The following is a 24,212-nucleotide window of genomic DNA, read 5'->3' as shown; positions in this document are numbered from 1 at the left end:
TCTCCCATTCACATCTCTGACCTTATCTCCCTTTACTCTCCCACCCGTCCTCTTCGCTCTGCTAATGCACGCCGACTCGCCTGTCTTCTGATTACTTCCTCCCACTCCTATCTCCAAGATTTTCACGTGCTGCTCCCTTCCTGTGGAATTTTTTAAATCTCCACCTCAGACTCGCCACCTCTCTACAAAACTTTAAACGGGCTCTTAAGACCCATTTCTTTACCAAACCCAGCCAAATCTCATCCTAACCCTCTGTTCCACGCTCTCTATGTACCCCATCTGTGTCACCCCTGTCTGTCTACCCCTCCCCTTAGAATGTAAGCTCTCACGAGTAGGGCCCTCTTCCCTCATATGCTTATCCTTTTCTTACTTTAATAATCCTCAACTGCCCAAATCAGGCAGTTTTTTGGCCACCTGGAACATATCTCTGTCATTTACTGGTGTAGTTATGCTTAGTTACCCTGTACTTGTCCTATATTGTCAACTGTAAGTCACTGTTTTCCTGTTTTGATTATGTGCATATGTACTCTGAAATTGGGCGCTGCGGAACCCTTGTGGTGCCATATAAATAAAGGATAATAATAAAAATACCCCCTCACATATTGTAGCTGCCAATGCGCTGCAGGAGGGTCTCACTACACAATAGGGGTTGGGCCACACCTGTAGTCTGCAGCCAGTGAAGTTGATTGCTAGACTTGGTAGTGAACCTGAGGTCATGGCTGATGTAGCTGGTGTACCATTACCTTTTCTTGTAGATACAGGGGCAGCCAGGTTAGTGTTGAATTCCACAACAGGTGTAAAAACCACGGGTAAAACGATTTTGGCAATGGGAGTAACAGGAATGGTGCAACAATACCCTTTGAGTAGACCTGCAGAGATTACAATAGTGCCCTTGCAGACAAAACATTCCTTTCTGCTGGCTGCATCTGCTCCGACTAATCTACTTGGCAGAGACTTATTGTGTAAAATGCGGTGTGTCATATACTGTACTCCTGAGGGTGTGTTCTTAGATATACCTGAGAGCCATGCACAAGAAGTGCAAGATATATTAGACACCCCTCAAAGATTAATGTTGCACTCTACTGTTATAGACACGTGTCCATCGCAGGTAGAGGAAATTATCTCACAAATACCGGGATCCCTATGGACCAAAGATGGACAGGACACTGGATTGATGGCGAATGTAGCTCCAGTAGCAGTACAAGTAAAAGATGGCAGGATAGCTCCAAAAATCCCTCAGTATCCTCTGAAGCCAGAGGTAGAATTAGGAGTGCACCCCGTCATAGAGCGGCTGCTACAGCAGGGCATCCTAGTCAGGACGTCCAGCACCGCCAATAGTTCCATCTTCCCTGTGAAAAAGAGTGGGGGGTGGGGTTACAGGCTAGTGAAGGATCTAAGGGGGATAAACAAGATAGCTGAGAGTCAATTCCCCGTAGTGCCCAATCCAGCAGTCATCCTCATGCGGATTCCCTCTACCGCAAAATTCTTCACTGTCATTGACCTCTGCTCCGCTTTCTTTTCTGTCCCTCTTCACCCTGACAGCCAATACCTCTTTGCCTTCACGCACAGGGGAGTACAGGACACCTGGACTCGTCTCCCCCAAGGTTTCATTGACAGCCCGAGTATTTTCTCCCAGGCCTTGCATGACTGCTTGCAATCCTTTCAACCTGAGAGTGGATCAGTGCTAATACAATATGTTGATGACTTCTTGTTGTGTTCTGACTCACTCTAATCGTCCTTGGCAGATACTAAACAGCTTCTGTTTCATCTTTCCAAGACAGGACACAAGGTTTCAAAGGATAAGCTACAGTTGTGCCGGACCAGGGTTAAATACTTGGGACACTGCTTGACGCAAGGACTTAGGCACCTGACTGCTGATAGAATACAGGCGATTCGCGACATGACTCTGCCACAAACTCAGCAACAGATCTGCACTTTCCTCGGAATGTGTGGGAACTGTCGGAACTGGATTCCAGGGTTCTCTATACTGGCACTACCTTTGCAAGAAATGGTCTCTTCGAACAAACCGGAACGGGTCTCTCACACAGATGAGTCCGAACTGACGTTTGAGAGACTAAAACAGTGTTTATCACAAGCACCTGCGTTGGGTATGCCAGATTATGAGAAGCCCTTTGAATTGTACGGTACTGAAAGTGCTGGGTGTGCGGCAGGAGTCTTAACACAGAAACATGGTGATGCCAGCAGACCGGTAGCCTACTACAGCGCACAATTGGACACTGTAGCACGGTCTCTCCCCACTTGCTTGTGAAGTGTAGCAGCGATAGCTTTGCTGGTAAGTAAAAGCGAGGACGTAGTGTTAGGACACGACTTGACCATTCATACACCCCATGCAGTATCAGCCTTGCTGAACTCCGCCCAAACTAGACATGTCTCATCTGCTCGGTTTACAAAGTGGGAATTATCACTGACGACCCCACGGAGATCATCGATCAAAAGATGGATGAGATCTTGCAGTTGAAGTGGGAGTTCAGGAGGAAACACAACCTTACCTTGACGGCTGTGGGTAATGAACTGACCGGCTGGGGCTCATGGTTAAACCCACGCAAATGGTTCTCAGGGTTAGGAGAGTGGGCACAGAATGTAATTATGAGTGTGGGAAAGTTTCTCCTTTGTATCCTGGGAGTCATCATAATTATTGGTTTGATATTCAGGTGTGTTCAAATCTTGATGCAGAGCAAGAACGGCACAAATTTGAGGAGTCTAAGGAGCGAGGGCGTCGTTACAGCAGCAGATTTGATTTATGACCCATATGTAGAAACAGTGTTATGATAAGGATTGCAAATGAATTTCATGGCCTGTTTCTTTCACCATTTTTTTCTGTCTGTGTGGCGCTGGCGAAACAAAACGTATGTATCATTGATTGTAGCCTGTTCTCATATTGTGTCTGTATTACTGTTGTAACCCCCTTTTAGCAAATATATGTTGGTGGGTCGGATCCCAGCATTTGAAATACAATTGGCGTCGTGTCTCTTTGCTGCTAAGGTTTAAAGTGTATTTCAGCCACACGTGTAGCTGCATTGTGCTTACAGCGTGTCTGTGTGTGTGTACTCTAAGTGAGTAAAAAGTACGTAGGTTAAGGATTACATCCAGCAGCCGCAGCGGCTCGAATTTCAGTGTAATAGGGATTGCCTTTCTGTCCTGTATGTTAATCAGCATTAACACTACAACACAAAAAAACATTAAAAACTTATGTCAACCTTTTTCCACGTCGACTTTGTCCATGTCGACCTTATGGCTGATTCGACCTATTTTCCTGTGTCGACCTTCTCGCTGTCAACCAAAAGGTGACAACCTAGACACTGTCGACCCTGAGTCCCAGATCCGAGTCCACCATCAGGAGGACATTGAACAGCAATGGTATGCATGGCAGGATTGCAAGGAAAAATTTGCTGCTCTCCAAAAAGAAAATCGCTGCACATCTGCAGTTTGCTATAAAACACCTGGACAAGCCAGATGGCTATTGGAACAATGTTTTGCAGACAAATGAGCTCAAAATAGAGCTTTTTGGTTTAAATGAGAAGCGTTATGTTTGGAGAAAGGAGAAGACTGCATTCCAGCATAAAAACCTCATACTGTGAAATACGGTGGTGGTGGTATCATGGTTTGGGCCTGTTATGATGCATCTGGCCCAGGACGACTTGCCTCATTGATGGGACAATGAATTCTGAATTATATCAGAATATTCTAAAGAAAAATGTCAGGACATTTGCCTATGAGTTGCATCTCAAGAGAATGCCAGTCATGCAGCAAGACAACAACCCAAAGCACACAATCCATTCCACCAAAGTATGGTTACAGAAGAATAAATGTAAAGTTTTGGAATGGCCAATTCAAAGTCCTGACCTTAATCCAATCAAATTGTTGTGGAAGGGCCTGAAGCGAGAAGTTCATGGGAGGAAACCCAAAAATATAACAGAGTTAAAGCTGTTTTGTACAGAGGAATGGAGTAAAATTCCTAAAAGCTAATGTTCAGGACTAATCAACAATAACCAGAAATGTCTGAATGCACGAGGGGGTCATACCAGATACTGAAAGCAAAGGTTCACAATTCATTTGCCACTCACAGATATGTGATAATTTTCCTCAATAAAATAAGCACGTCTAATTTTTTGTCTCATTTGTTTGATTTTATTCTCTTTACCTACTTTTAGGACCTGTGTGAAAATCTGAGGTAGTTTTAGGACAAATTTCAGCAGAAATATAGAAAATTCTGAACGGTTCACAAATTTTCAAGCATCACTGTATACTATACAACTATATAGATATACAGTATCTATATTTCTCTATATATCTAAATACAGCATATACAAACCATGAATGTAACATAATCAAAGCAATACCATGTACAAGTTATATTTTTTGAATATAATTTAATCTAAAAGTTGAAAATTCTGGCATAAATTCTACTATTGTAGTGTTCAAACTTAATAGCTAATAATGTTTCTATATGACTTGCAGTGAGTGTAAAAGTAATAAATGTTGGTATTTGAATAATTTAATTTTCCCAAAGTAAACATGTTTGAAGTGGTTATAAACTCTCATAAGTCACAAATGGCGAAATGTGATTGTGAGATATACCTAGAGCTCATGGAAAAAAAAAATGTACATGATCAGCAATGTTTTTAATGAGCAAAACGGAATATGATCATAACTGCATATAGATTTCTGTGAGGTGTAAATACACGTCAGAAAAAATGGTGTATACATTGCCTATGTCGCTTTCCGGCTGTGTGTTCTATTTGGCGTAATTGTTTTGACTAAACAACCTAGACCATATCCAGGGGCATAGCGAGAACTTTGTGGGCCCCATAGCAACATTTAAAAGGGGCCCCCGTCCCAGTGCTTCTAGAGAGACAGTTCTCTGCAGCAATTGGTAATTTTATGCTCTATAGTAGTGTCCTAGTTCATTTTCTGAACCATAGTAGAGCCTTATTTAATGTTATGCCCCATAGTAGTGCCCTAATTTCTTTTATGAATCACAGTAGTGCTTAAGTTCACCCTATGTCACATTTCAGAGCTGCCAGTACACATTATGCTGCACAGTACCCCCAATTCACATTATGATATATAGTGCTCCCTGTTAATATTGCGTCTCATTACAGTGACCCGGTTCATATTATATAACATTAAAATGCCCTCCAGTTCATTTTATACCACACTACAATGAGCAGGTCAAGGGGCATACCTAGATATATTGCAGGCCCCGAGGACATAGTTTGAAAGGACCCCTACGTACAACCCAATGGCGAAAAATGTATATAACACATGTAACTTTGACAGGGAAGGTGGGCCCCTTTCAGCTCTGGGCCCCATAGCAGCTGCACTGCCTGCACCTATGGTAGCTACGTCCTTGACTATATCTCAAGGTTGTGCTTCACTCTGCACGTGTGCAAAAAAACACTTTTACATTTGCTTTTTTTTTACGCAAATTTTGCTATCAACTCTGCATCAGCCCATTATTAGTACATCACAAATAAGTATATGGTATATAAGTATATGGTGACGATCACGTATTATTAGAGTTAGTAATACTAGATATTACGTGTTGTTTTTGTCAATAAACCACCTTTTAAATTATAATGCATATTTAACAACTTGCATAAACAATGTTCCAAGTGGTAACATGTGTCTCTTAAAAACATTTAAAAAAATAATTTAAAATAAAAACACTTACCCTTGGTATTCTATGTATTTGTAAATCATTCCAGCAATGAGCATAGCCACAAGAGCATAATACCAAGAGGAAACGAACATCAGGGCCAAGCATATACTCATACCCAGGAAGGAAAGAGCCCTATCAGTGCATAAAACATGTAATAAAATACTGTTTAACAATGTAATATGACAAGTTCCCAATGCAGTGGTGTAAATATAAAATATTTATTGAATCATGAAAAATGTTTAAGCACAGTCTGTAACTTCACTAATGTGAGTGAGCATCTAATTTCTGTGATTATTCCTTATTATTTACTATTCAAGTGATGGAATAAAATCTCACTGATTATAATAGCGGACATCAGAAGTCACTATTTATAACAACAATTGAAGGGAGTAATGAGTAGATAGCCTTTAGTTTCTCACCAGTGATAATATTTGAACCTTGGTCTCCAGTTTGGTGTTCTCAGTAGAGTTTGAACAGCACATGCTAAGTTAACAAAGAGGTAACACATCAAGAAGAACCTGGAAACAATAACAAAAAACTATTTTAGTTACAGGTTTACCAGCATGTTTACACTTATACTTCCGACACTACAGTATTACAGTATAGGGGATCAATATTACAGTATATGAGAACACTAACAGGTTGAACTCAATGGGCAAATTGTCCTTTTTCCAATCTCAAAAACTATGTTACTATGAAAATGCATTAAGCTCCATTTTAACTTTGGCGGGATAGTGCAGCCGACATACTCCTGCCAATGTCATGCTTGTCAACATAACAACTGTCAATCAAGCATAAGTATTCTATGTAATTACAGTATATACATCAATACTAGTGTAATACATATAAGATTACCAGTACCTAGCGAATATCATAGTTATTATTTATAACTATTGTATAATGCGCAGGCTGCTGTTCACAGTTGAAAATAAAGATTAAATCCACTTGGCATCCCCTATTCACCAGCACTGTATACATTACTGAGGATTAGCATATTATGGTATATATATTTTGGGAATGTTTTGTTCATTGATTTTCCTTTTAGGCACTGCTAGATTAGCTACTGGTGCTCAAAAGCAACTACCATCAACTGTGGTTACTGGTACACCCGACCGCCGTCACCCAGAGAACTTGGATATATACTGTAGCTAGTAATATAAGCTGTGGTACTTGTCTTCAGGGTTCAGCAGTGCATGGAGTAGAAACACTCCTTGTAAGCGCCGATGCCCGTTGCCTTATAGCCTGCTTACGGCACCGCTTGGGTGTTCCCACCGGCACCTCAACTGTGCCACAGCCACCCGGTCGTCTCCCTCTGAGTTTATGGAGAGGTTTCTGGCCGGAGGCATGTCTGGAAATCCTCCCCGCTCCAAACAAGACAGTGACTGCAGCGCCGCACCTAAGATGGCCACCGTAGCAGCACCAGGTCCCGGAGCTTCAGAGCCCACAGCTCATATGGAGACGCAGGTACACAAGCGGCCCCCTAAATCCTCCGGTCCTGACACTATCCCCCTCACACCTGCTGGGTCTGCTCTCTCATATCGGGACATTGTTAAGGCTGTTAAAGAGACAGTCCAGCCATTACTGCAGGAACAAGATCAGGCTCAGGCTGCAACATTGCAGCAAGTGGTGCTGGATATTAAAAGTCAATAAAAACAATTAACAAAGCATGTGGTTCACATAGAGCAAACAATGGGCTCAAATTTTCAAGATATTGCAGATTTGAAGGAGTCTACTGTGAAACTCCCAAAATCAGATTCATTAGTCTGGGCAAAGCTTGACGACCTAGAAAATAGGTTGCACAGAAACAACTTGCGTCTGACTGGCTTACCTGAATCGGTCCGTGGTACATCTTTATCTCAGTTTCTCCACATTACCCTCCCTGAGTTATTGTATATACTAGAAGTCTGTATGGACTTAGTTATTGAACAGGCCCACAGAACTGGCCCTAACAGGTCCTCCAACTCCGACACCAGGCTGCGTGCAGTGTTGTTTAAATGCCTGAACTTCCTCCACAAAGAGGCCCTGTGGTCAGCGTCTTGCTGTATCAAAGATCTGAAGTGGGAAGGGGCTAAATTGCTTCTGTTTCAACATTACTCCCCAGAGTTGACAAGATTGAGGAAGGCCTTTTCACCAACCTCTTCTAAACTAGTTGCCGCAGGCCAGAAATTCGCCCTCCTTTACCCGGGCACAACTGCGGATCTTTGACGGTAACTTGTTTAAAGACTTCAACACTCCAGAAGATGCGGAGGCCTTCCTCATCGATAAAGATTCCTCGGCTAATACAGATTTGGACTGATTATTTGTCTTTACCCTATTTACATTAACCCTATATCTCAGATGCCATTCTTGCTTCCATATTTGTTACAGCCGGTTTAATTCCCCTGATGTGATATGTGATGGGTATTGTCTGCTGCTGATTGACGATATATATGACTTTTATGGCTTTGAGCCTCTCTAGCTCCCTGCTATTATATGTTTTTTCATAGTTGCGGGACTCCTTTGGATCGGTTCCTGTAACTACTGTACCAATACCTTTGTTTGGTGGCTTATTTTGTTTGAAGTGTTTATTACAGTTGAGGTTACAGTGTTTGTTTCCACTGTTCTGTATGTGAGGGGTTCGTGGCTAGGGGCTCCTAGACTCCTAGCCTCTTCTGTTCTATTTGTCACGCCGTGAAGTCATTGGGGGAGATTCAAATGTTTGAAATGTCAGTTGGGAGTCTGTTTTTTCCTATCTAATAGACAGGAAAAAACAGACATTAAACAATGTGTTTGTTGCAAAGGGGCAACAGAAGAAGTAGATTGCTTTTTAGAGCACTCTTTTGTAACAAAATTTAATGTGTAAATAGATATGATATGATTCTGATAGTTTAAAACGTAACCTTTAATTATTCTTCCTAAAATAAAAGGGGTACTTTGAGTGGCATAAATCTATATGTATATGCCGCTCTATGAATGCATAAATTCTATTGCATCCCCTGTGAAAAATATCTATGTCTTAAATTAGACCAATAATATATACATGGTGAAAATATCAATCAATATAATCATCCCTGAGGAGGAATATAATTATCAGCTGGTTTCTGTTTCCAATGTAATATTACTATCGTAATTGAATAATTTGTGTCTGGTGCGGGATAAAAAATACAATACCAGGAAAAACAGACACCCAACCGACTTTTCAAACATTTGAATTCCACCCATTACGTATGTTCTGATAGAAGACACTCTGCTTCAGAGTTTCTTCTTTTGTTTTTATATGTCTTGTGTTCCCTATCCCCTACCCTCCTTTTGTGTCGCCTTTTCTTAGTTTTGGGTTATGATATTTCTATGTTATTAGGGGCCTGGCTGATTGTGATTCTCCTGGCGGGGTGAAAGCGGGACTTCACCCTGACGGTGGGATCCTATAATGTTTTGAATGTACTATAATGTCTGTATTCAAGGTTGGTTCATGGAATGTAGGGGACATCCACTCACCAGTCAAAAGGAGAACATTTTTTGTTGTATCTTAAATTGCGCCTTGATGTGATTTTTATGTAGGAGACTCGCCTTCTCTACCCTGAGGCTCAAAAACTAGGTATGTTGGGTTTGACAGTAGTGGCAGATGCCTCTTTTTCATCCAAAGCCCAAGGAATATTAATTTTGTCTAAAAGTGCTCTGGGACTGGAGGTGATTTTATCCATAAAAGATTCTGAGGGTAGATTTATAATACTAGAGGTTGACATATTGTCCACTCGTTATGTTTTATGTTCAGTATATGCTTTTAATGTATATTCAAAGAAATTCTTTCAATTGCTATTAGCAAAGCTTTATCCTTTTTCCTCTCTCCCTCTGATAGTCGGGAGGAGGGGGATTTTAATATTATAGCCTCACATTATATGGACTCTTCCTTCTCTTCCCACACTTGCTCTCCCCCTACATTGGGTATCCCGTATATAGAACAGCAGCTTAACATAACAGATATATGGAGATTTTTTCACCCCATTGACAAGGAGTACACCTGCCTCTCTGCAGCTCACCACACTCTCTCCAGAATAGATTTTTTGTTATTGTCGGATTCCCTGGTTGTCAGTGCTATTGATTCTGCTATAGAGCCAATTGCGCTATCGGATCATTCTGTTGTTTGGGTTTCTATGTCTTCATGTTAGATGTGGGCTCCTATAAACGCTGGTGCTTCCTACCGACTTCTACTCCTCTGTAGATTTCCATAAAGAGTTGGAAGTGTTTTGGGATGAATATAGTAATGATAATGCTCATATGGCTCAGACTGACCCACTGACTTTCTGGCAGGCCTCTAAAGCAGTGTTACGAGTGCGTATCATAGAATATGTATATCATTGAAAGAAAATGTTTGCTGATGACTTCAAACACTCCCAACAGCAACTGACAGAGGCCTTCAAGAAATTTAAGCAGTCACCCTCTCCTCTTTCCAAACGTTGTTACCTTGATGCCAAGGTTGCATTTGATGTGGTTATGACTTCTCTAGGTGAAAAACACACTTTTTATAAACCTATAAATTGGAGGGTTCTGCGCACTGAGTGTCTTTATTCTATAGCTAGCCGGGGTGTGCTGCTCGTTCTGATGGGTGTTCCAACCCACCTATACGTAAATGGAAAAGCTTAGTGGATATACCACAATAGAACTGCGCTCAACCCCTAAGGTGTGTGTGTTTAGCTAACGAATGCACATCAGATGTGATAAAGGATAATGTATTAACAGACCCAAATATGAGTTTGCCCTTGGATATAGAAATCACAAAAATAACAATATGATGCAAATTAATTGTTGTGAGCCACTGTATTTATTGTATACTGGCCAATCTAAAGGTGTGCGGTTAATGCCCAGGGTGGGCGATATTGTCTCTTATAAAGTTCATGCAGGTTATAATACAGACTGCGGCATCCCGCACATCTGCTGTTGAAAAGTCTTTAGGAAAAAAATAATAATAATAACAAATGCTGGTGTTGGTAAAAAATCTTTAAAACCTTCACGATGCCCTGAGCTTACGGTGGTGGCATAAGTGGGGTAAAAAAGGGGTCTCCGGACTGGTTTCCCCTCTCTGCCCCTGCTGCCCGTGGTGCGTCCTTGTTCAGACGCCCCCCGGGTGCAGGTCGGTCAGAGAGGTGGACCTCCTCCTGGGAAGAGCCTTCAGCCTCAGACATGTCGACACACTCGTACCGACACACTGGGCTATAGGGGACAGACCCACAATGAGGACTATTAGAGAAACACAGAGGGAGTTTGCCAGCTCACACCCAGCGCCTATTCCAGTCTGAAAGCACACATATATATATATATATATATATATATAATGCTGCTGTAGCGCTGCTCTCCCCCGTCTGCCCGCAGCTCTCCCCAGTCTATCCCCCCGCATCTCAATTCAACTTTTTTTAAAAGTCGAATTGAAATATCATTTGCGACTGAGTTTGTGATGGCTCTGGTGGGCGTCTCTTTTCATTCCTGGACGGCAGCTTCACTTGCTATCATTAGCTGATCGGTAGCCTACAGAATTGCAATTGCCTTTGTTTACAAACATGAATTAGGCCCATTGTGTGGCAAAACCACTAGCTTTTGTTACTTGTATTACTGTGGTCTTGTGTATTTTAAAGAAAATAGGATTTTGGTACCTACCGGTAAATCCTTTTCTCGTAGTCCATAGAAGATGCTGGGGTCGACATTAGTACCATGGGGTATAGATGGGTCCGCCAGGAGCCATTGGCACTTTAAGACTTTGAGTGTGGGCTGGCTCCTCCCTCTATGCCCCTCCTACCAGACTCAGTCTAGAAACTGTGCCCGAGGAGACGGACATCTTCGAGAGAAGGATTATACACAGATAGTGGTGAGATTTGTACCAGCTCACACATACAAGGCACGCCAAGCCAACATATCTTGAACACTCAGCAACTGCTGAAACATTACTTACCAAGTAACAATGCAGTACACAACTAAACGAAGTTGTACTGAACCAAATAATATTTTGCAGGAAAACAAAGTGCAGGGCGGGTGCCCAGCATCCTCTACGGACTACGAGAAAAGGATTTACCAGTAGGTACCAAAATCCTATTTTCTCTTACGTCCTAGAAGATGCTGGCGTCCACATTAATACCATGGCAATGTACCAAAGCTCCCAGAACGGGAGGGAGAGCGCGGAGGCTCCTGCAGAACTGATTGACTGAACTTCAGATCATCAGAGGCCAAAGCATCGAACTTGTAAAACTTAGTAAACGTGTTCGACCCAGACCAACTTGCAGCTCGACAAAGTTGTACTGCCGAGACACCCCGGGCACCCGCCCAGGAAGACCCCACCTTACGAGTATAGTGAGCCTTACAGATTTTTGACACTGCATTCCTGCCGTAGAATAAGCATGCTGAATAGTGAACCTAATCCAGCGAGAAATAACCTGCTCAGAAGCAGGACACCCAATTTCCTTGGGATCATATAGGGGGATCATATAGGACAAACAGAGAGTCCTACTTTTTGTGACGAGAAGTTCTCTTCACATATCTCTTCAGAGCCCTTACAACATCCAAGGACTTTGATGTAATTGAGGAGTCAGTAGTCACTGGCACCACAATAGGTTGATTGATATGAAATGCTGACATAACCTTCAGAAGAAACTGCTGACGTGTCCTGAGCACAGCTCCATCTTCGTGGAAGATCAAGTAAGGGCTTTTACAGGACAATGCTCCCAATTCAAACACACGTCTAGCAGAAACTAAGGCCAACAATGTGACCGCCTTCCATGTAAGACCTTTGGCCTCAACCTCCTGTAGAGGCAGCCAATTGTTTCTGAAAGAAAATAGATAGGGCCAAAATCTGGACCTTCACAGATCCTAACCTCAGGCCCATATCCACTCCTGCTTGCAGGAAGAGGAGAAAATGTCCGAGTTGAAACTCCACCGTAGGAAACTTCTTGCACTCACACCAAGAGACATATTTCTTCCAAATACGATGGTAATGTTTAGATGTTACCCCTTTCCTAGCCTGTATCAGGGTAGGAAAGACCTTCTTCGGAATTCCCTTCCGAGCAAGTATCATGCGCTCAACTTCCATGTCGTCAAACCTAGCCACGTAAGTCTTGATAGGCGAACGGCCCCTGCTGCAGCAGGTCCTCCCGAAGAGGAAGAGGCCTCGTTCTTCTTGCAGTAGATTCAGAAGATCCGCGTACCAAACTCATCTTTGCCAGTCTGAGGCAATGAGGAACGCTTGAACCCTGTTCTCCCTATGAGCTTTAGGATTCTTGGGATAAGTGAGAGTGGTGGAAACACGTACACTGACTGGAACACCTAAGGAGACACCAGGGCATCCACTGCCACTGCCTGTGGGTCCATCGACCTGGAACAATAATGCCGAAGCTTCTTGTTGAGACGAGAGGCCATCATGTCTATTTGGGGAAATCCCCCAAAGGTCTGTTATTTCCATGAACACCGCCGGATGGAAACTCCACTCCCCTGGATGGAGATCGTGTCTGCTGAGGAATTTTGCTTCCCAGTTGTCCCGGAATGAAGATGGCTGACAGCGTCAACGCGTGCTTTTTTGTCCAGAGGAGTATTCTTGTGACCTCTGACTTTGCTGCTCTGCTCTTCGTTCCGCCTTGTCGGTTTATGTAAGCCACTGTTGTTACGTTGTCCAACAGCACTTGAATGGCTTGATTTATTAGAAGAGGGGACGCCTGAAGAAGACCGTTGCAGACGGCTCTCAATTCCAGGATGTTGATGGTCAGGCTGGCTTCCAGGCTTGACCACCTTCCTTGGAAGGTTACTCCCTGAGCGACGGATACCCTGCCCCGAAGGCTCGCATCTTTGGTTAGAAGTACCCAGTCCTGAATCCCGAACCTGCGGCCCACCAGAAGTTGAGGCAATTGGAGCCACCAGAGGAGTGAAATCCTGGCCTTTGGCGACAGACAAATTCTCTGGTGCATGTGGGGATGAGATCCCGACCACTTGTCCACGAGATCCAGTTGGAAGGTCAGAGCGTGGAACCTCCCGTACTGGAGAGCCTCGTAAGAGGCCACCATCTTTCCCAATAGGCGAATGCATTGATGAACCGACACCCGGGCTGGCTTCAGGACATACCGGACCATAGCTTGTATCACCAACGCTTTTTCCTGTGGAAGAAACACCTTCTGCACTTCCGTATCCAGGATCATTCCCAGAAAGGACAACCTCTGGGCCGGTTCCAAATGTGACTTTGGAAGGTCCAGAATCCAACCATGATTCTTGAGGAGGCGTGTTGTGAGAACAATGGACTGCAGCAGCTTATCATTGGACGATGCCTTTATCAGCAGATCGTCCAGATATGGAATGATGTTCACACCCTGTTTGCGGAGGAGAATCATCATTTCTGCCATTACCTTGGTAAACACCCTCGGTGCTGTGGAGAGGCCGAATGGCAGGGCCTGGAACTGGAAAGACAGTCCAGCAATGCGAAACGGAGATAAGCCTGATGCGGCAACCAGATCGGAATGTGGAGGTACGCATCCTTGATATCCAGAGATACCAGAAACTCCCCCTCTGCCAGACCTGATATCACCGCCCTGAGAGACTACATCTTGAACTTGAACTCCGTTACAAAGGGGTTCAATGATTTTAGGTTCAGAATGGGCCTAACCGAACCATCCGGTTTCGGTACCACAAAAAGTTTTGAATAGTAACCTTTGTTCTGCATGTGAGGTGGTACTGGTATAATTACCTGTGCCTCCACCAGTTTTTGGACAGCGTCTTGTAGTACAGAACTGTCTGCCAACAGAGTTGGCAAGCCTGATTTGAAAAAAGCGATGAGGAGGGAGGCTTTGAAATTCCAGCCTGTATCCCTGGTATATCAATATCTATCACCCAGGGATCCAGGCCGGACGATACACAGACGTGACTGAAGTGTCTGAGTCTGTCTCCCACTGGCCCCATCTCCAGGCCGCGCGGTCCACCGTCATGTGGAGGACTTTGGCGTACCTGAAGCAGGCTTTTGTTCCTGGGAACCTGCAGTTACAGGTTTCTTGGACTTAACTCGACCTCCCCTAAAGAAGGTATTGGACGCTCTGGCCTTTCTAGTCCTGTTAGGCCGAAAGGACTGCGTTGCAGATGAAGAGGACTTCTTCAGAGCAGGTGCTGCTGAGGGAAGAAACGGAGACTTACCTGCTGTAGCCATGGATATCAACGCATCTAGAGCTTCCCCAAAGAGAGCCTGACTTGTATAGGTTAGGACCTCCATACTTTTCCTGGATTCCGCGTCGGCCGACCACTGGCGCAGCCACAGTCCCCGACGAGCTGAAACAGACATGAAAGATATTCAGGCAGCCATGAATCCAGGTCTTTCATGGATTCTACCATAAAACCTTCTGAATCATGTATGTTGCGTAAATATAAAGCAACGTCATCCCTATCCATCGTATCCAAATCCTCAAGTAAGGTAGCCGACCACTTTACTAAGGTCTTTGCAAACCATGCAGTAGCAATAGTGGGACGTAATTTTAGCGTGTTATCAATTTTTCTATCAGCCGGCTCCTTTAAGGCGGTAGATCCTGGAACAGGCAAAACCACTTTCTTTGAGAGTCTGGACACAGATGCGTCAACAATCGGCGGGTTTTCCCATTTATTCCTATCTTCCTCAGGGAAAGGAAACGCCACCAGCACCCTTTTAGGGACCTGGAATCTTTTCTCGGGGTTTACCCATGCCTTTTCAAATATAGCATTCAATTCCTTTGACGCAGGAAAGGTTAGCGAGGCTTTTTTATTTTCAGTGAAAAAAGCCTCCTCAACCAGCTCAGGTGTGGTATCATTCACATTCAACACATCCCTGATAGCCTCTATCAACAATTGCACCCCCTTTGCAAGAGATGCGGACCCCCGCAACACATCCCCCATCACCGTCTGTGGTGTCAGAATCGATATCCGTGTCGTCTTGTATGACATGCACAAGCGCACGTTTGTGGGGGTATGTAGCGGGGCGTCCTGAGGTACCAGAAACCGGCCATACTGCAATAGAGCTCTGTAATACCTGGGTTGCAGATTCATTACTTGCAACCCTGTCAGAAATCTGAGAAATCCAAGATTTGATAGAGGAAAACCACTCTGGTTCCCTTGCTGGTATCTGTGCTAAACCAGTGCTATCCTGATTACATGGAATGGGATCATCCTGGGAGGATAAATCCTCTGCAGCATATGACACAGTGTCCCTGGACATAGCTAAAGGAGACCACCAAACACTCACACACACACACACACACACACACACACACACACACACACACACACACGTGAGGGCAGACAGAGTTTCCCCCCCAAGAATGGCAAAAGAGACACAGAGATTGGAGCCAACCCACACACAGCGCTTTTAGCTAAGGGAGACCCTTTGTCAGCGCTGACTGTGCACCTTAATAGGACATACAGTCTTATTACAGCCTCCCCTCCCTTCTACAACCCCCTGGTACCGTGTACAGATAGCTGGAGTTGCTGCGGAGGGACCTGTTCTTCCTCTCAGCGTTGTGCAAGCAGGAAAATGGCACTGGAACGCGGCTGGGTCCGCTCTGAGGAGAAGCTCCGCCCCCTTAATGGCGCTGTCTTCCCGCTCTTCAAGGATTATACTGGCCTGAGGAAAAATGTGCTGGCTGAGATCCGCGGACACCGACAGACTTGTGGACCAGTGTGGGGGCAAGCGCTGGCCCAGGGCGCCCCTCACAGCACCGCACCATGTGCCTCTGAGCCTTCCCAGGAGCGCAGTTAATACTGTGCTCCCTCCCCTTTGCCGCCATCTTCACACCGGCCCCCCGCTTGCTAGGGGAGTCGGTGTCTCACTCACATCTTCAGCTCTGTAAGGGGTTGGCGGCATGCTGCTGGGGCGAGCGGTCCACTGTGGTGGAGAACGATCCGACCCCTCTGGAGCTCAGTGTTCAGTCAGCGGAGACAGTGGCTCAGACCTCGCAGGGCGGACACTGCTCCCCCCCCTAGTCCCTCGCTGCAGGGAGGCTGTTGCCAGCAGCCTCCCTGTAAAATAATAAACTCTAAAAATAAACTTTTCTAGAAAAGCTCTGTAGAGCTCCCCTAGCTGTGACCAGCTCTCCGTGCACATTTTCTAAACTGAGTCTGGTAGGAGGGGCATAGAGAGAGGAGCCAGCCCACACTCAAACTCTTAAAGTGCCAATGGTTCCTGGTGGACCCGTCTATACCCCATGGTACTAATGTGGACCCCAGCATCCTCTAGGACGTAAGAGAAAATAAAATTATAGTACATTTGTACTTTCCGAACCCATGACTGTACTGACTGGGTAGTTCAGCCAGCACATACTGTAAGTCAGTCGTTGGCCTGGACAGCAAGTACCGAGAACTAAAAGAGTAAAAACTAAAAACTGTAAAGTTAAACCGAAAACTAAAACCGAAAACTAAAACTGTAAAGTTACAGCAGAAAGATTAGAGAGCTATATTAAGCAACAAACTTGAAATTAATACGACAACACTGCTGCTTTTACGTATGCTTACTAATATTAGCTGAAATTAATATGACAATACTGTTGCTATCATACATGCAAATACTTACATTGACAAGATGGGTGCTACCATGTCCAAGGAGGCAATGAGAATTCCCAGCTCAGCAATCAGAGCCGTGAGGAGCAGAGCCCAGGTTGGCTCACCATTTGCTTTACCATGTCCAAATACCTGTAAAAAGAAAATTTACTACACATTATTAATCAATTCTTTGGAACTGTAGAGGATTTTCAAATCAGGCGTCACTCTTTATGAATGTTATGTAGCCCAATAATTACTGTAGCAAATTAAACATTTTGGTGTATTTTGTATTTATAGCTTGCAGTATGCATGCAGATGTGTTAACACCACAATCTTGCCACAATTGCGAACTCAAAAGTCATGCAGGTGTAAATTATTTGAAGGCGGTGATGGTGCTGCTGCTGTTAACATGATAAATGCATGGTTGGCTTTAAAATGTGATAACCCAGCCCATATTACCAATTGCACTTCTGTGTGTCCCTTTTAAAGGATTACAAAATGTGCTTTAACCATAGCCAAATACACCAAAAAAATAATAAATCCTCCGACTTTTAATTAGTCATAGGGGGGTGTATTCAATTCGTTCCGGGTTTTCCGACTGTCGGAAAAAAACTTCACTTTTCAACAGTTTTTAGATCGAATATGCATTCGACCTATTCAATGAAAGTTGTTTTTTCGACTGTCGAAAAAAACAGCACTTGTCAGAAAACACGTGGATCAGTGAGTTACTCATCTATCCACGTGTTTCTGTCGAAAATGCAGCTGTTTTTGACAGTTTGCCGCTGATGGAGATTCGACTTCTAATCAAGTCGAATCTGCATTGTCGGAATGCTGCCCGGAAACGGCTGGCATTGAATAGTGCCGTGTTGGATCCTCCAACTTCAATTTAATATACCCCTTTATCTTATGGAATTTGTATTTACTCAACAGATTTAGGATGAACAAAGAAAACAAAATATTTGATGGTGCTTGCTCAGACCAAAGGATTGCATGTACATAATACCCCTTTCACATCACACTGAAAACCCGGTATCGACACGGCATATTGCCGTGTCGAAACGGGTCCGTGTGTGATGTGAAAGGTCCTTTGGTGAATTAGCGGGTCTCGTGTGACCCGGTAATTTAACCCGGTAAAAAAGAAGGGTTATTACCGGGTCAGGCGCAGTGTGAATGGGAGCCGTTCCGATGCGACACGGCTCCCATTCACAGTATAGGCAGATGCGGCGCAGGAGATGAGCTCATCTCCCGGCGCCGCCTCCACCCCCGCCCCTGCTGCGCCCTCCGCTGCTATGGCAACCGACCCGGTATATTGCCGGGTCGGAAAGCCTGCAACGGAGCGCAAATGCCGGATCCCACCCGGTAAGTACACGTTTCTCTTACCGGGTAGGATCCGGCATTTGCGATGTGAAAGCAGCATAAGTGTAATGTTGATCATTGATTTTTTTTTTTCTTTAAAGATATGTAAAATCCACTAGTTTAAAATGTTGGCACAGTTAGCTTGGTCTCATTCCCTTTAGTCCAGAAGCACCCGACTAAATAAATTTTCTACCACCATAATCCAAATGTCAGCCTGATTTTTTAAGCAGACTTGTATATACAGCAGATTTGCAGACAGAGCAATAACAACAAAAAAACACATGATGCTCTAGCTTCCCAAGCTAATCACTGTTTTTGGCCCTGTAAATATAAAAAAGAAGAATGCTTATTTTCCTTAAGTCAAACTCATGACTAGGCTTCATTAAAAGATTTCTACAAATAACCACATTACTGTTTTATTGTTGGTTCCATGTAAACAAAGGTAAAACATTACAGTTAAAGAAAAGCTCCAATTACAGTTTCCTGCACATAGATTAGAAAAAATAAACAATATTCCAGTTTTGATTTCCACCACCTGTTTAAAAAAATAATAAGAAAAAAATACATCAATGGTATCATAGCCCCCAGAGTTCACTTACTCGCAGAAATGGGACTATATTGTCCTTAGCAATTGCTTGCAGCAATCGAGGTGCTCCAGTTAGACTTTGCAACCCAGCTCCACAAGTAGAAAAGAAAGATCCAATAACTATAACCCATGGAGAAGGCCACGAAAGGGTCCCAACCACCAAATTCTTGTTCACTGCCTCACCATACCTATAAAGAAATCATTAGTTACCAAACTAAACACGTTAAGAAATGAAGTGAAAACATTAATAATATTAGACTGATCAAGCACAATGCAAGTAACTGGAGGCAATGACACTACGACCTATACAGTGCTTAGTTTATATGATATTTAGAACGAAGTAACAAAAGAATAGCAAGGACATTGCTAAGTTTTCACATACAATTATGGTTTTATATATATATATATATATATATACACACACTGCTCAAAAAAATAAAGGGGACACTTAAACAACACATCCTAGATCTGAATGAATGACATATTCTTATTAAATACTTTGTTCTTTACATAGCTGAATGTGCTGACAACAAAATCACACAAAAATTATCAATGGAAATCAAAATTATTAACCCATGGAGGTCTGGATTTGGAGTCACCCTCAAAATTAAAGTGGAAAAACACACTACAGGCTGATCCAACTTTGATGTAATGTCCTTAAAACAAGTCAAAATGAGGCTCAGTAGTGTGTGTGGCCTCCACGTGCCTTTATTGATTTCCATTGATAATTTTTGTGTGATTTTGTTGTCAGCACATTCAACTATGTAAAGAACAAAGTATTTAATAAGAATATTTCATTCATTCATTCATATCTAGGATGTGTTATTTTAGTGTTCCCTTTATTTTTTTGAGCAGTGTATATATACCTATAATCTTGAAATTCGGCAGGTAGCTTCTCCTTAGGTCCCAGGTGGTTACTAAAAACCGGTTTTACAAATGTCACTGCCCATCCACGCCAAAAATGGTTATATGTATGTATGTATATATGTATGTATGTATGTATGTATGTATATGTATTGTATGTTCCAGCGTAACTCCGGAATGCCTACAGCAATTTACAACAAACTTAGTACACATATGACTTACAATCTGGGAACAAATACTATGGGGGTTATACACCCATGGCACCCCTAGGGGTGAGGCAGCAGCACTGAGTATTTCTGCAGACAGCATAACTCCGGAATCCTGAAACAATTTACAACAATCGGGGAACAAACACTGCGTGGGTAAGACATGCCTAGCACCCCTAGGGGTGACACAGCAGCACAGAGTATTTCAGCAGATAGCATAACTCTGGAATGCCTGGTGCAACCTACACCAAATTTGGTACACATATGACTTACAATCTGGGAACAAACACTGTGGGGTTAACACACCCCTAGTGGTGGGCCAGCAGCACAGACTATATCAGGACATGCATGATATGTCAGTGACGGCAGGGTTTCATGTGACAGTGGCAGTGACCTGATGTGAGGAGGGGAATGGAGGTAGCAGGAAGCCACACGCTGAGAGTCATATAGTGGGAGAAGCAGGGTCACCCAGCAGCACTGAGTATATTAGGAGATGCATATGTCAGGCAGGACAGGGCTGCATGCGACAGGGGTGATGACATGATGTCAGGAGGGGAATGGAGGTAGAACGAACCCACATTCTGAGAGTTACTGTATATAGTGGAAGTAGCAGGGTCCCCCCAGCAGCACAGAGTATATCAGGAGATGCATAATGTGCTGCGCTATATAAGAAACTGTAAATAAATTGATCATTTCACAGGAGCACTGACATGATGTGAGGAGGGGAATGGAGATGAAGAGCAGGGTTCCTTGGGGGACCAAAAAGGGGTTGAACCACTACACAAAGGGGTCAGGGAAGCAAGATATGCCTATATACTAGATCTCCAACCAATGTCAATTAACAAACAACTATAATTCTAATTTACCATCTTCATCCCGTAGCGACGCACGGGTATTAAGCTAGTACAGTATATGTCTGCTATTTTTTTTAAGTGTTTTTTTTATCAAGGCTCCTAACCGCCGACAGTCAGGACATATAAAAAAGGTTATTTTTCCCAGTAGTGACTAAACCATAAATGATAAAAGGCCACATAAAAAAGTATAGTATGAATTTGGATTTTCCTCCAGCAGTATTGTTCCTCCACCACTTAGAATTTGCACTTAATTTGATAGATATGTATAATCAGGGTTGCATAGAAACTGGACTCAGGTAGTGCTGCAGCGCAGTCTGAATTTCAAACAGGGAAGCCATACTGACTGCCACTCCAAACCATGCCAAACATCACCGGCTGGGACTCACTGGCAGTTGTGCGGCTCCACTATTTGAATTTTGTACTGCACTGCATATCCATTTCTGGAGTCACCACTGCGAGTCCCGCCAATTAGTATTCTTGATTGAAAACACATGTAAAGATGTTTTTCCCATAAGTGTTAAATGTTTTTTTTTAATTAGCAGGCATACTGTATATTGCCCATCTTATATATTGCCTAAACGAAAACATTTATTGATACTATTTTTTTCTTTGTTACTTTCTTCTAAATATCAAACAATCTTTTCTCTATATCACTAAAATAAGAATCGTCTTCAAACACTTCTCTCTAGGCTGTCAGTGGCCTATTTTCCTTAAAGAGTTGCAGAAGTTTTTTTGTTTTGTTTTTGGAGTGCCATAAAAGCAAGAGTGCACCATTGTAAGATCATCATTTGGCAATTTCTGAAGTTGCAAGAATATAGGTTTTAAGACTTATATGTTCGTTGTCAATGAGCTCTAGTGCAATCCTTTATTCAGGTGCATTTACATTTAAGTAACTAAGCGCTAGAAGAAAATAGTGTTAGTCAGTGCCTAGAACTACATACTGTATTGCAATTTTTTTTTAAGTCAAGAAAAAGAAGAAAATAAAAAGGCATGGTTGGATTGCAATCAAACGAAACACAAATATAAAGAAAAAAAATTACTAAGCAGTATCATGATGATTATTTACAAGGTACCAAAATGACTTACTTGTCTCGTAAAACGACACCCTCAATGCATGCACCAAAAAGTACCACAGTGCTGAAATCTGACGGAAGTGTTAAGTAAACAAAGAAACATTTTTTTTTAAAATCAGATTAATGTAGGTCTTCTGGAAGTGTGTACTACAATATCCCAGCTGTCGGGATCCCGACCACCGGAATGCCGGAAGTGGGGCGAGTACAAAAGAGCCCCTTGAAGGTTTGCAGTGCTTGCCACACTGTACTCACCATGCTGTGGGCATGGTGGCATGCTACACGCACCACACTATTTTTTCTCCCTCCAGGGGTGTCATGGACACCTTAAGAGGGAGAATAGTTGTCGGTATCCCGGCGCCGGTATGCTGCGCCTCGGGATCCCGAATGCTTCCCTTTCTGGAATAGCTGGACTGTATTATTATTATCCTTTATTTATATGGTGTCACAAGGGTTCTGCAGCGCCCATTTACAGAGTACATAAATAGTGTTCACTCTAGGCTGTTTTAGCAGGGCGCCACGCCCTGCCCGTTTTTTAACAGGCAAAACCCGCCCTGCCCCTTTTGCGGCGCCCTGCTAGAACAGCCGCCCGCTCCCTGCCCTCCCGGCGTGTATAGATGCCGTGCGCATGCGCGCGGCATCCATTCACGCATTAGGAGAGGGCTGGGGGAAGCCCAGCACCGACGGAGGTGCTGGGCACGCCCCCAACAGTGACGTCGCCGGCCACAGACGCTCTCTATAGTAGCGTCTGTGGGCCGCACCGCCCCCTAAAATGACGGAGGCGTGGCCACGCCCCCTAATTTGCGTGGCCGCGCCCCCATTTCGGGCGCGCGTGCACATGTGCCCCCGGAGTCCGGCGCCCTGCCCCTTTTCACTCCTAGAGTGAACACTACATAAACAAATAATCAAACAGGAAAACAGCAACTTACAGTTGATGACAGTATAGGACAAGTACAGGGTAAATAAACATAGTTACATCAGCAGATGACACTGAAATAAGTATAAGGTGGCAGAGGACTGCTGGAGTTGGTGCAGTTGAAGATTATTAAAGTAAGAAAGGATAAGCACATGAGGGAAGAAGGCCCTGCTCATGAGAGCGGTATTACTATGCTAACTGAAAGTGTAAACAAATTAGAGAACACTAATACTCCAGTTTTTAGTTTTGTGTACCCAAAACCTATGCCTATAATTACAATTCACTCTTAGGCATTCCCAGTAGGATACAGACCAATGAAGTGGTGATTATGGCTAAAATGGTGCCTACAGGAATTGATTTTTGAGCATCTTTCAGGTCCCCAGATCGGTTACTTCCAGCCATAATTCCTGTGGAAAGCAAAAAAAATAATTATGTTCGCATTCCTATAAAGCAGGGTGAATACTTGTAGTTTATTTGTATTGCATTCTGAACTTTGGTGCATATGAGAAATGTAGCCAAAACTCCCCCCAAATTTTTTTTGCGAGTGTTCAGAATCAGAATCTGCTTTATTGGCCAGGTATACTTGCGTATATACTAGGAATTTGTCTTCGGTTTGCTATACAACAGCCAAGTAGGTAACAGATAAGCAGGTGTGTGTGTGTGTGTGTGTGTGTGTGGGGCGCGAGTAAAGTCACACAGATAGGCATACCTTAGGGACACATGTTAGTTACATATACGTCTAGTCAGTCAATGTTCAGGAGTTCAACAGGCGGACCGCTTGGGGAAAGAAGCTTTTGAGGCTTCTGGTGGACCTGACGGGGATGGCCATGTAACGCCTGCCTGAAGGAAGTGGAGTAGAAGAGGAGCAGAAGCTTCTGTAGGATGTTGAACTTGCCTGAGGAAGAACAACCTCTGCTGCGCTTTCCCAACAGTGGTATCAGCATTGTACCCCCATTTAAGGTCCCGGGAGATTGTGATCCCTAGAAACTTGAAGGAGTCCACTAGCGATACCACACTGTCAGCAATCGTTAGCGGAGGTGCACTAGATGACTTCTTCCTTAAGTCCTCTATCATCCCGACAGTTTTGAGGGGGTTGAGCTCAAGGTTGTTGTGGATGCACCATTGGGCCAACTGGTCTACTTCCCATTTATAGGCCGATTCGTCCCCGTCCTTGATGAGGC

General features: G+C 43.7%; 1 protein-coding gene across 2 annotated transcripts in view; it reads right to left on the bottom strand.

The window, feature by feature from the left end:
* Positions 1–24,212, bottom strand: part of SLC12A4 (solute carrier family 12 member 4) — a 939,289-nt gene that overhangs the window by 236,552 nt on the left and 678,525 nt on the right. For both annotated transcript variants that reach the window (XM_063945258.1, XM_063945259.1), the window contains exons 10-15: positions 23,340–23,438; positions 22,132–22,189; positions 19,135–19,309; positions 17,211–17,329; positions 6,103–6,201; positions 5,696–5,815 (exon numbers count right to left, since the gene is read on the bottom strand). In XM_063945258.1, coding sequence (XP_063801328.1) covers positions 5,696–5,815; positions 6,103–6,201; positions 17,211–17,329; positions 19,135–19,309; positions 22,132–22,189; positions 23,340–23,438 — 670 coding nt within the window. The remainder of the gene's footprint in view (positions 1–5,695; positions 5,816–6,102; positions 6,202–17,210; positions 17,330–19,134; positions 19,310–22,131; positions 22,190–23,339; positions 23,439–24,212) is intronic.

Source organism: Pseudophryne corroboree, chromosome 11, assembly GCF_028390025.1.
Source record: "Pseudophryne corroboree isolate aPseCor3 chromosome 11, aPseCor3.hap2, whole genome shotgun sequence".
NCBI lineage: Eukaryota > Metazoa > Chordata > Amphibia > Anura > Myobatrachidae > Pseudophryne > Pseudophryne corroboree.
This window is presented reverse-complemented; position numbering and strand designations above follow the sequence as displayed.